The sequence below is a fragment of the Bos mutus genome, chromosome 26 (genome assembly GCF_027580195.1).
Source record: "Bos mutus isolate GX-2022 chromosome 26, NWIPB_WYAK_1.1, whole genome shotgun sequence".
NCBI classification, from domain to species: domain Eukaryota; kingdom Metazoa; phylum Chordata; class Mammalia; order Artiodactyla; family Bovidae; genus Bos; species Bos mutus.
This window is the reverse complement of record NC_091642.1, coordinates 15,147,614-15,160,475: the sequence shown is the minus strand read 5'-3', so window position 1 is coordinate 15,160,475 and position 12,862 is coordinate 15,147,614. Positions and strand designations below refer to the sequence as shown.

At 41.9% G+C, this 12,862-nt stretch overlaps 1 protein-coding gene across 1 annotated transcript in view; it reads left to right on the top strand.

Annotated features, from left to right (window-relative positions):
• The window catches only part of PNLIPRP3 (pancreatic lipase related protein 3), a 44,834-nt gene that overhangs the window by 16,672 nt on the left and 15,300 nt on the right, over positions 1 to 12,862 (top strand). Inside the window, exons 4-8 of the mRNA XM_070363604.1 lie at positions 1,742 to 1,861; positions 2,508 to 2,639; positions 4,193 to 4,301; positions 9,671 to 9,790; positions 9,880 to 10,002. Coding sequence (XP_070219705.1) covers positions 1,742 to 1,861; positions 2,508 to 2,639; positions 4,193 to 4,301; positions 9,671 to 9,790; positions 9,880 to 10,002 — 604 coding nt within the window. The remainder of the gene's footprint in view (positions 1 to 1,741; positions 1,862 to 2,507; positions 2,640 to 4,192; positions 4,302 to 9,670; positions 9,791 to 9,879; positions 10,003 to 12,862) is intronic.

Below are 12,862 nucleotides of genomic sequence, written 5' to 3'. Positions count from 1 at the left end.
AAATCCTTAATGGCTTTTGTGACAACAGAAAATGCTTGGATCCCATAATACTTGTCAGACCACCATTCTGAGGCTTGTTCAAGGTTCCACTTTTTCAAACTATTCTCATGACAGTGGAAAACTATACGCACTTTTTCTACTAAATGACCTTTCCTAAATAGAGTTTTTTTGGGGTGTAGAAACAGGAATACAGTAGGTATTTAAGGGGCTCCAGCCAGAGTTGGAATGGGCATTGAGTTCTTTTAAAAACATAGATAAACAAACATCTTTGCACTTGGATTCGAGTATTTAGCAGAGAAGTGCTTCTTAAAAAGCCCCAATACAATAGATTTTATTATCTACATCACAAATCCTGAAGCTGGTATGCATCCCATCAGGAGAAAGCACTATGATCAGATCACAACTTGAAAGCCCAGTGGTGCATGGCTAAAGTGCACCACTTTTTCTCTAAAGTGCACGGCTTTAGAGAGAGACCGTGTGGGTTTGGATCTTGCTCCAGGATTCATCAGCTACAGTACTTTTGGACAAGTGACTTCCTTTGTCATTACGCCCCTTCCTAACCTACAAAGTTTGTACCTGCCTCACAGCACTGAGAGGGCCAAATGAGCTACTCTACAGAGTACTTACAGGGCTTCCCTGGTGGCTCAGAGGGTAAAAAATCTGCCTGCAATGCAAGAGACTTGGGTTCGATCCCTGGGTCCGGAAGATCCCCTAAAGAAGGGAATGGCTCTCCATTCTAATATTCTTGCCTGGAGGATCCCATGGACAGAGGAGCCTGGTAAGCTTCAGAAGTCCATGGGGTTGCACAGTTGGAAACAACTGAGTGACTAACACTTTCACTCTTTCACAGAGAACCTATAATCTAGATAGATACGAGTTTTATCTGTATCATAATTATTGTCATTTGTAAGCCGGCTTGGGAGTCTCTTAATTTGTTTGCTCACACTCTTGGAGAAACTTTGGTAAGTTGTATGATTAATTGTATACACTGCTAAACACAGGTAGCTAGTAATCAGTCATTCATTTCATTTTCATGAGTATCTAAATTTGCTGCTTTTCAGTTTAAGATTACCATGGTCAAACTTGCTATTTGCTGATTTGACCTTTTATTTTTTCTCTACTTAATTGCTTATACTTTTGACTTCTAATTGTTCTCTTAATAACAAAGTCACTTAAATTAATGGTATTTTAACGTCTTCAAGAGTTTTGTTATAAAAACCATTTAACAAAGTACAAGAAATACAAAACAATATTTAACACCATCACATAAAATATCTTAAATATGCTGTTGTATTTCATGTGACAAGGATCTAACCTCTACTCCTCGTTCATAAAGTGTGGTGGACAGTCTATCTTGCCACCTTTGGAATACGCATCTAAGCCTTGAATAAGGTAATTCTCATGAGTTATATTGACAACTGAAAAATACTGTACAAAAGTAAGGCTTACTGACATTGTAATTAAAACTGAGCCAACATTGTCTTACAAACATTACCTTAAATCCATACATTTTTATTTCTTTTCCTTATGATTAAATTTGTATGTTGCATTTTGTAATGCATTAATAATTCCTGGGTACTACTGCAATATGTAGCAGTAACTATTTGTTTGATAAAAATGTATTAAAGATGGTTGTTAAAGTCAAACTTAGAAGACAATTTTTGAGTGAATTTAGAATAATTCTACTAAATGTTAAATAATTTTCAATTATTTTACCTTAATTTCTTTTCACCTGAAACAGGAAGTCAGTGCAGTTAATTATTTAACTATCCGAGCCTCACACTTCGCCACACACAAGATCACACGTATCAACATACCTGGATGGAAATCAGATGGCAAATGGCAGCAAGACATGTGCAATGTATGATGTGAATAATCTCTTCTTTATACTAGTATTAAAGTTTTATGTTTAATGTGAATGTACTTTGCAAGGTACTAACGTGTATTCATGGAAATTCTCCAGTTATTCACACTGGCCATTTTCCAAGACCACAGATGAATTACTCATTTCCCATTTATTTTCACTTATTATGAATTGTACAGATTATGATAGAAGATTTTTATAATTATTCTTAGTAAATTCACATCTTTGACAAAAGATTGAATGGTATGATAAATTTCTCATTTAATTTAAGGAAAACATTTCCAAGTTCACTCCAGGAAATTAATTTTCCTCTCTTCTACTCAAGATTAATAGACTGCTAACGTAGTAAGCAATTAATTATTTACAAGCCATATAGTGTGGTAGAGTCAGGCTGTCTGGCATATTATGATTCTATTGACTAGCTCTGTGGTCATGGGCAAGTTAATTAACCTATCTTTGCCCAGGTTTGCTTATCTTTAAATGAATATTAAATAAGTTAATGTATGTACAAGTGTTAGGACAGGGCCAAGCAATGGTAGGTCCTCAATACTTGCAGATGTCATTTCTTATTGTAGAATCAGTTGTTTGGGCTCTCAGGTTTCCTTTAATTCTTGCTTTTAATACTTACAATAAATCTTTTTAGGTACTGCTAAAAGTAGAAGATGTGAACTGCATTAATTTAGACTGGATTAACGGTTCACTGCAATATATCCACGCGGTAAACAATCTCCGCGTTGTTGGTGCTGAGGTGGCTTATTTTATTGATGTTCTCGTGGTAAGAACAGTTGATTTCTTTAAAATTACATTGAACCAGCTTTGTGTCATAACACTAAGAATTTGGGGGCAATCCTGTATACTTTTTTTTTATTAGTTTACACAAGTACCGAACATGTGAAATAATAAGTGTTGGTGTATGGTAGCCAGAAAGGGAAAGTTAGGTTCCTTTTTGGTGAAAGAAGTGCCTGTAGTTCTACAATTCGCCACTTGGTGACAGTGTGTCTTCACCGGCTCCTCACCACATCTATCCCCGCCTTTCAAGGTCGCTGCTTTGGTCAGCCTGGAGGACCATCTCGGTTCCTTTTCAGCACAGTATAAACCTATCCTTAAGGATAGAGAAGAAACCGTTTCTGCGTTATGGGCGCTATCTGTGCAGAATGTGAAATGCGTTTTCCCCACAGAAACTGGGTTCTATGGCAGTGAATTAGGTCCCTAGGCCAGTCCAGGCACAACTCTTGAACCTACACATTTTCAAAGAGAATAAAATAGGCTTTGCTATTTATGAGGGCTATACTCTGAGACATTTATAAATCTCCAAATGCTCCACCATAATAGGAAGTAGTTTCCCACCATGCACTGCAGTGAAGTAAAAAATCTAAAGATTTATGACCCTTTCAGATTCTTAAGATTTCACTCCTTACAGTCAACAAATATTTCACTCTGCACTTGCTGTGGGCCGGGCTCCATTCTAGGCACTGGAGGTACACGGTGAGCGAGACAGCGTTTCTGCTCTGACGGAGTGTGGGGACAGGACTGTGGAAAAATACAAGGCAACGGGAAGGGGACTGGCAGGCGCTGCTGCTCACTTTGAGGGTCAGTCAGGAAAGCGAGCCCAACTCTGAGCCCAGTTAGGACACAGGCTGGAGAAGAGTCGGGGAGCCAAATACTCACCGCTGCCCTCCCTCTTCTCCATCCACTCTTCCTGCTCATCAGGGGAGGCTAGACTACACGGAGGAACTTCGAGTGTGTCTTTGTCCACAGAGGATGGAAACAGATTATCTCCTCCTCAGAGAAAAACCAGGTCTAACTAAGCTTTCCTGAATTTCTTCCTTGATCCTGGGGCCTGAACTGTGGGCTCCTAAAGGCTCAGAAAATAAGTAGGAGGAGATTTTGCTTAACTGAAGGGGAACGTGTTGGCTGACTTAAATGTTCAGTGAATTGTTTGCCCCCCCTGGGTGTGAGCTGCCTTTAGCCCATGTAGGGGTGTGCGGGATGGTTTGGGACTCAGGAAGGATGAACATGCACTGGAAGCCACAGAAGGGTCACTGGGCTGGTCTCCTTCCTGTTCCCCAGAACTGCGAGGCCCTTTAGCACAGGGAGAAAGCTCTGACAGAAGGCATTCCTTCAGCCCACCTGGTGCTCTCTCCCTCAGCTGGATAAGGATGTAGGTGGACATGGGCTGCTTTATCATTTTACCAGTCTCCCCGTCCTGGGTGGGAGAGGGAGAAACATGTCAGCCCCTTTTTCATTTTAAGCCAGTTTCAGCCATTCTACCTATCTTTTTTTTTTTTTTAATGCTTGTTCTGTTTTCCTTTTAAAATATCCTCTCAGAAAAAATTTGGATATTCCGCTTCTAAAGTACATTTGATTGGCCACAGCTTGGGAGCTCATCTGGCTGGGGAAGCTGGGTCAAGGACGCCAGGCCTTGGAAGGATAACTGGTAAGCCTGCCCTGCAGATGGGCCTTGGATTTGTTTAGGTATTTGTTTGTGTACAAAGTATCAAATATCTGAACACCAAGGAAGTCACAGAAGCAAATGGAAGACAAGAGAAAATGTGACCCTCCCTAAACTAAAACATGAAATGCTTCCAAAGGGTGAGTGTGTGAATCCATTTTCAAGAGTGTTCACCATAGCAGTATCTGTGATGACAAGGAGTGGGACCTGTGATCACCCACCTGTTGGGGATGTGTCGACTGAATGATGACACATTCCATGCTTTGCGATTCCATAATGGCTTCTACTCAGACTGAGACAGAAACTGCAGGGTGGTCCTGCTCACCCAGTGTAGCTGGATTGCTGAACTGTTTTGTTTAAGCCCACGCTATTCCAGTTGCTAAAATTTTGAATATTGTCCCTGAGTGTGCCTGCTTCAGCAGCACATATACTGAAGTTGAATATTGTCCCTGAGTATAATGTTAAGCCTGAAAACAAGTTGCAAAGTGAGTCCTATGAACAAGGTGTTGGGAATGAGATTTAACCGCATCCCTTCCCTGTACTCTTGACTTCCAAACTACTCGAGTCTGTTGACTAGAAGTCAAAATATCAGCTCCATTATTGGTAGGTTGGGCTGGCCCCTCCCTTCTCTGCGTCCCCCACTAAGTCAGTCATCAAGCCCCTCGTCTCTTCCACCCTTCCATCTTCCCCCGCATCTGCTCTGCGCCTCTTCATGGCCCGGTCACTGTCCCGGCTCAGGCCTCTCCATCTCCTGGGTTTTTGCCATTCGTGGCTGGTACCCTGCCTGGTTCTGCTGCCAATGAAACATACACAATATGGGTTCGATTCCTGGTTCAGGATCCTGGAGTAGGAAATGGCAACCCACTCCAGTATTCTTGCTGGGAGAATCCCATGGGCAGAGGAGCCTGGTGGATTACAGTCCATGGGGCTGCAAAGAGTTGGACACCACTCAGAACAGGCTGGCACTCCAATCTTACACAGGTATTGCCAGTATCATTCTTTCTAAACAGGCTGTGCCACTCCACTGCTTGAAACTTTCCATTGTCTAAAGCATCTGAACTTGTTGTATGAATGTTTCATGTTTTATCACATATTTTCATGATTCTGTGCCTTTGCAAGTCCTATTCCCCTTCACCCTAAACACCCGCTGGTCATCCTTTGAGAATTTTCTCAGATATTTCTTCCTCAGACAGAGTTAATTTTCTGCTTCCCACACTCTTTGAAATATACCTTTATTGTATATGAAGATCACACACATACACATACACACACACACACACACACACAAAAACACATACACACACATACACACATACACACACATACACACATACACACACATACACACACACACACATGTGCTTTAATTTCAGATTTAAATTTAAAATATTTTTTCCAAATTCTAAATCGGGTTTAAAGTATTAAAATATTGCCTCTGCAGTCTCTTGGTATAACAGGCTTTTCCTGCTAAAAGTTTCCTCTTTTTCCCAGATCTCTGATTCCAACTCCAACCCTAGCCCACCACCACCATTTCTACGTAGAATATTAAAATTTGTATATTTACTCTGAAATTGTTGTTCTTTATGTAGTCACTTGGAGAAGACAATGGCACCCCACTCCAGTACTCTTGCCTGGAAAATCCCATGGATGGAGGAGCCTGGTGGGCTGCAGACCATGGGGTCACGAAGAGTCGGACACGACTGAGCGACTTCACTTTCACTTTTCCTTTTCATGCATTGGAGAAGGAAATGGCAACCCAATCCAGTGTTCTTGCTTGGAGAATCCCAGGGACGGGGGAGCCTGGTGGGCCGCCGTCTATGGGGTCGCACAGAGTCGGACACGACTGAAGCGACTTAGCAGCAGCAGCAGCATGTAGTCACTAAGTTGTGTCCGACTGGTTGCAACCCCATGGACTGCAACACACCAGGCTTCCCTGTCTTTCACCATCTCCAGGAGTTTGCTCAGACTCATGTCCATTGAGTTGGTGATACCATCCAACCGTCTCATCTTCTGCCACCCCTTTTCCTCCTCCTGCCCTCATAATAATAATCTTTCCCAACATCAGGGTCTTTCCCAATGAGTTGGCTCTGAAGTTATTGTGTAGCAAAAATCTTCTTTGCCAGAGAATGGAAGAAATGGGCCCAACTCATACGAATGGAATCTCATGGGTCTCAACAGTCCAACAGGGAGGCATTTCAGCTGTAAATTAAAAGGAGGGACATTGCCATAAATGTGTCAAAAATTCACAGTAGGTTGCAATAAGTTTATGGAGATTTTGTTTTCCTGAATTCTTATTTCACAACTCGGATAATTTTTAACTCCAGGGTTTCCTGCCAAGTGAATTATCCTATTGAATAAATAGAAAATAATAAGTTTTTAAAGGCTCTCTAAACATATGAAGAATCTACATAATTTGGATGTTGCAATCTATATTCCTTCTAAGTGCTTAGTCTTTGAATAATCATGTTCCTTGGATAACAAAAGAACCGAGATCTCAAAAAAATAAAAAAGTTGGCTTTATAATAAAACCAGTTAAAAACAAAATATGATAGATTTTAGGACATGCATAAGTTTCACCGACTCGATGGACGTGAGTTTGACTGAACTCCGGGAGATGGTGATAAACAGGGAGGCCTGGCGTGCTGCGATAAATGGGGTCGCAAAGAGTCGGACACGACTGAGCGGCTGAACTGAACTGAATTGAAGTTTCTGTGTCTCTGGTAATTCTCTATGACTGGTAGGCAGTTATCATAGATGACTATAGCATGGGGGTTACTCGGTCAAGGTTTTGTTTCCTTTTATCTATAAACGGTGTCAGTGTTTTCCTGTTTTCTCTATTTCCATAGAGAAGGGGTTATTCTCTATGCTGATACACTCATGCATCCAAATACTTACATACTAACAAACTCAGCTCCCAAAGGCTGCGCTCTCATTCATGCAGTAAGGGTCATGCCTCCGCAACTCAGATCAATTAAGAGGTTGAACCTTCCAGTTTTCCCTCCTGTTGATCTTCCTCCTGAGATCTCTTAGAACCACAAATCCAAGATTCTGCCTTCCCTGCCTCTTGAAAACACTAGTTGTATTTTTTTAAAAAAAGGTATCTGGTTGCCTTGTCCTCACATCAGCATCATTTGAGGTGTACCTGCTATATTTGGATCCATCTCCACTGAACTCCCGACATCATCAGAAGATTGTATCTAATTAGCAATTGTACATTAGCATAAACAATTCTCCCTAGAGTTGAAGATTAATTGTGAGACAAATGCTTGTGCATCTTTCTTTTAAGCTTGGATATTTTGCACAGATGCCTGTTGGTTTACTTCATGGACCCCTCTGTCTAATTTCATCTTTCCACCTGTGCTCTGAGTCCCTGGCCAGCGTTGGGGCCCTCACTGTCATTTGTCTGCTTTTCCTCCCATCTTGTCAAGCTCTTTTCCCCAACTCTATTAGAACTGACATGTCCCAGTTCCTGCTTAGACCACAGCCTCTTCTCACCAATACCCTAGCTTGCCTCACTCAGATTCCAACTCCTCTAAAAGGAAGTGGCCATGTTTCCTTGAGGGCTGTGCTCTCCTCAACCCATTGCAGTCTGGTTTCTTCCCCAGTCCTGCTAGCAAAACCACTAAGACCACCAACGGCTTCTTAGTGGGACTCTTCCAGGCCTTTCCCATCTTTACTTTCCTTGGCCCCTCTGCAGAATTTGACTCGCTAAGCCCTCCTCACTGGTGGAACACCCTCTCTTGGTTCCTGTGGTTCCCTGTCTTCTTGCATCTCTTTGGTTGTCTTTGTTCTTGTCTGACAGCTTCTTTCCAGGCTTCCTCCCAGGTTCCTTTTCTTTCGCCTTTCCTTACGTGTTGGTGTCCCTCAAGGTTCTATCTAGGCCCCTCCTCTCTCCTCTCCTTGCCTCCTCTCATTCTATCATTTCTTTCTCCATGATTATATGACTCAGAAAAATAAAAACAAAAATGGAATCATATAACAGTCTATCATTTCGAGGTAATACACACCCCACACCTGTGGCACATTCGTTGCTCACTCCTGCTGCATTTTCCCAGGGGTCAGATACAGCTCAGCTCTGAGTCCCCTCTGCTCTGAGACCCAGTCTCCACTTCACAGCAAAGAGACTTTGCTAAAATACAAATCTGACTGTAAACCTCCCCTTTGGCAAACTTGTAAGAGCTGCCCGTCAACAACCAGGTCATGTCCAAACTCATCGTAGCTCAGCTGATTACATCTGGCTCCTGCCTGCAATGGTGTCTTCATCTTGCACCAAATTCTAAACCCTATGCAGCAGCGCTGGCCCTTGAAAGCTAGTTGCAGTTTCCCAAATGTGGTTAACTCTGGCCTGATGGCCACGTGTACTCTCTGCACTCTTCCCAGGATGCTGCCGACCTCATCTTTACCCCGGCTAACTCGTCTACTCCCTCAGATCTCTGCTTGCATTTCTCATCTCTAGCAGAAGCATGTCCCAGGTTCCCAAGACTGGGTTGCCTGTTTCTTCTCTGTGCTTGCATAACACCTGCGCTCACCTGTCTCAGCACTGAGCACATTGAGTTGCAGTGCCTTCCCCTCCAAGGGAAGAGACTAGACCTTATTCCTTGTATCCAGTTGCAAAACCCTGTTCCTGGCACATAATAAGTGCTTGATAAATAATTGTCAAATATGTAAATGAGGAGTTTGTGATTGATCGTAACATTTTAGAGACCTTAAATATCTTAATCTTTGTTTTAGTAGACGTTCAAATGGGAGACAATGGACTGAAGTCTGGCCATTTTGCATCTAATATATAATGGTCCATTTTGCATCTAACATACGATGGCCTTGTCAAGTCCCTTCCCTATCCTGGGCTTCAGGCTTTTGTTGGTAATACAATGAATGGAACTAAGTGAGCCTTAACTGAGGACTATGATTCTACTATTTAAACTGTGTTTCTTTGTGGTTCATCTTTACATTTTAAAGAGTTCTTAGCTTTTATTTATTTATTTTTTAACATATAAATGTTGCTCTTAAGGTGGTCTGCAATCCATAACCTTAGTTGTCTGCATGGTATTCCATGTAGAGACCTTAGAGTAGCTGCTTTGACTTTTCTGACTTTGTTAGCTGGTTTGGTATTGTCCAGACACAGCCTTGCTTGTGTGTAGGAATCTGACATTGCAGTATATACAGATCCTGCATTTATAAATATAAACACATCCTACAGTTTATGTATCTGTCCTTCAGGCTGAGTGGTGTTTGACCTACATAAATCACGTAAGAAAGAATACTCTGCCTTCACCATCTATCCTTCCGAAATAGCAACACTGTCAGTGTACCTTTATATGTCTTAGTTTAATACACATTATGCTTTTTCCTAGGCTTGGACCCAGCAGGGCCGTGTTTCCATGACACTCCAAATGAAGTCAGGCTGGATCCCTCAGACGCCAACTTTGTTGATGTTATCCATACAAATGCTGTTCGCCTCTTCTTTGAGCTTGGTAAGGCTTTAACACAAAAGTGCACTGAAAGATGGAGGAGAATTTTAGGAGAATTTTAGAAGCATGTATCTTGCTTTTTTTAATTTCAGGTGTTGGAACTATTAATGCTTGTGGTCACCTTGACTTTTATCCAAATGGAGGGAAGCACATGCCAGGATGTGAAGATTTAATTACACCTTTATTTAAATTTGATCTCAATATTTACAGGGAAGGTAAATGCTTTCTAAACTGCAGTTATAAACTCAATAAGCACCCTTCTTGGATAGAATATGCTTTTGAATATCAGATCAGATCAGTTGCTCAGTCGTGTCCGACTCTTTGCGACCCCATGAATCGCAGCACGCCAGGCCTCCCTGTCCATCACCAACTCCCGGAGTTCACCCAGACTCACGTCCATTGAGTCAGTGATGCCATCCAGCCATCTCATCCTCTGTCGTCCCCTTCTCCTCTAGCCCCCAATCCCTCCCAGCATCAGAGTCTTTTCCAATGAGTCAACTCTTCACATGAGGTGGCCAAAGTACTGGAGTTTCAGCTTTAGCATCATTCCTTCCAAAGAAATCCCAGGGCTGATCTCCTTCAGAATGGACTGGTTGGATCTCCTTGCAGTCCAAGGGACTCTCAAGAGTCTTCTCCAACACCACAGTTCAAAAGCATCAATTCTTCGGTGCTCAGCCTTCTTCACAGTCCAACTCTCACATCCATACATGACCACTGGAAAAACCATAGCCTTGACTAGACGAACCTTTGTTGGCAAAGTAATGTCTCTGCTTTTGAATATACTATCTAGGTTGGTCATAACTTTCCTTCCAAGGAGTAAGTGTCTTTTAATTTCATGGCTGCAGTCACCATCTTCAGTGATTTTGGAGCCCATAAAAATAAAGTCTGACACTGTTTCCACTGTTTCCCCATCTATTTCCCATGAAGTGATGGGACCGGATGCCATGATCTTTGTTTTCTGAATGCTGAGCTTTAAGCCAACTTTTTCACTCTCCTCTTTCACTTTCATCAAGAGGCTTTTGAGTTCCTCTTCACTTTCTGCCATAAGGGTGGTGTCATCTGCATATCTGAGGTTATTGATATTTCTCCCGGCAATCTTGGTTCCAGCTTGTGTTTCTTCCAGTCCAGCGTTTTCTCATGATGTACTCTGCATATAAGTTAAATAAACAGGGTGACAATATACAGCCTTGACGTATTCCTTTTCCTATTTGGAACCAGTCTGTTGTTCCATGTCCAGTTCCAACTGTTGCTTCCTGACTTACATACAAATTTCTCAAGAGGCAGATCAAGTGGTCTGGTATTCCTATCTCTTTCAGAATTTTCCACAGTTTATTGTGATCCACGTAGTCAAAGGCTTTGGCATAGTCAATAAAGCAGAAATAGATGTTTTTCTGGAACTCTCTTGCTTTTTCCATGATCCAGCAGATGTTGGCAATTTGAGCTCTGGTTCCTCTGCCTTTTCTAAAACCAGCTTGAACATCAGGAAGTTCACGGTTCACATATTGCTGAAGCCTGGCTTGGAGAATTTTGAGCATTACTTTACTAGCGTGTGAGATGAGTGCAATTGTGCGGTAGTTTGAGCATTCTTTGGCATTGTCTTTCTTTGGGATTGGAATGAAAACTGACCTTTTCCAGTCCTGTGGCCATTGCTGAGTTTTCCAAATTTGCTGGCATATTGAGTGCAGCACTTTCACAGCATCATCTTTCAGGATTTGGAATAGCTCAACTGGAATTCCATCACCTCCACTAGCTTTCTTCATAGTGATGCTTTCTAAGGCCCACTTGACTTCACATTCCAGGATGTCTGGCTCTAGGTGAGTGATCACACCATCGTGATTATCTGGGTCGTGAAGATCTTTTTTGTACAGTTCTTCTGTGTATTCTTGCCACCTCTTCTTAATATTTTCTGCTTCTGTTAGGTCCATACCATTTCTGTCCTTTATCGAGCCCATCTTTGCATGAAATGTTCCTTTGGTATCTCTGATTTTCTTGAAGAGATCCCTAGTTTTTCCCATTCTGTTGTTTTCCTCTATTTCTTTGCATTGATCTCTGAAGAAGGCTTTCTTATCTCTTCTTGCTATTCTTTGGAACTCTGCATTCAGATGTTTATATCTTTCCTTTTCTCCTTTGCTTTTCGCTTCTCTTCTTTTCACAGCTATTTATAAGGCCTCCCCATACAGCCATTTTGCTTTTTTGCATTTCTTTTTCATGGGAATGGTCTTGATCCCTGTCTCCTGTACAATGTCACGAACCTCATTCCATAGTTCATCAGGCACTCTATCTATCAGATCTAGGCCCTTAAATCTAATTCTCACTTCCACTGTATAACCATAAGGGATTTGATTTAGGTCATACCTGAATGGTCTAGTGGTTTCCCCTACTTTCTTCAATTTAAGTCTGAATTTGGCAATAAGGAGTTCATCATCTGAGCCACAGTCAGCTCCCGGTCTTGTTTTTGCTGACTGTATAGAGCTTCTCCATCTTTGGTTGCAAAGAATATAATCAATCTGATTTCAGTGTTGACCATCTGGTGATGTCCATGTATAGAGTCTTCTCTTGTGTTGTTGGAAGAGGGTGTTTGTTATGACCAGTGCATTTTCTTGGCAAAACTCTATTAGTCTTTGCCCTGCTTCATTCTGTATTACAAGGCCAAATTTGCCTGTTACTCCAGGTATTTCTTGACTTCCTACTTTTGCATTCCAGTCCCCTATAATGAAAAGGACATCTTTTTCGGGTGATAGTTCTAAAAGGTCTTGTAGGTCTTCATAGAACCGTTCAATTCAGCTTCTTTAGCGTTACTGGTTGGGGCATAGACTTGGATTACTGTGATATTGAATGGTTTGCCTTGGAAACGAACAGAGATTATTCTGTCCTTTTTGAGATTGCATCCAAGTACTGCATTTCAGACTCTTTTGTTGACCATGATGGCCACTCCATTTCTTCTGAGGGATTCCTGCCCACAGTAGTAGATATAATGGTCATCTGAGTTAAATTCACCCATTCCAGTCCATTTCAGTTCACTGATTCCTAGAATATTGACATTCACTCTTGCCATCTCCTGTTTGACCACTTCCA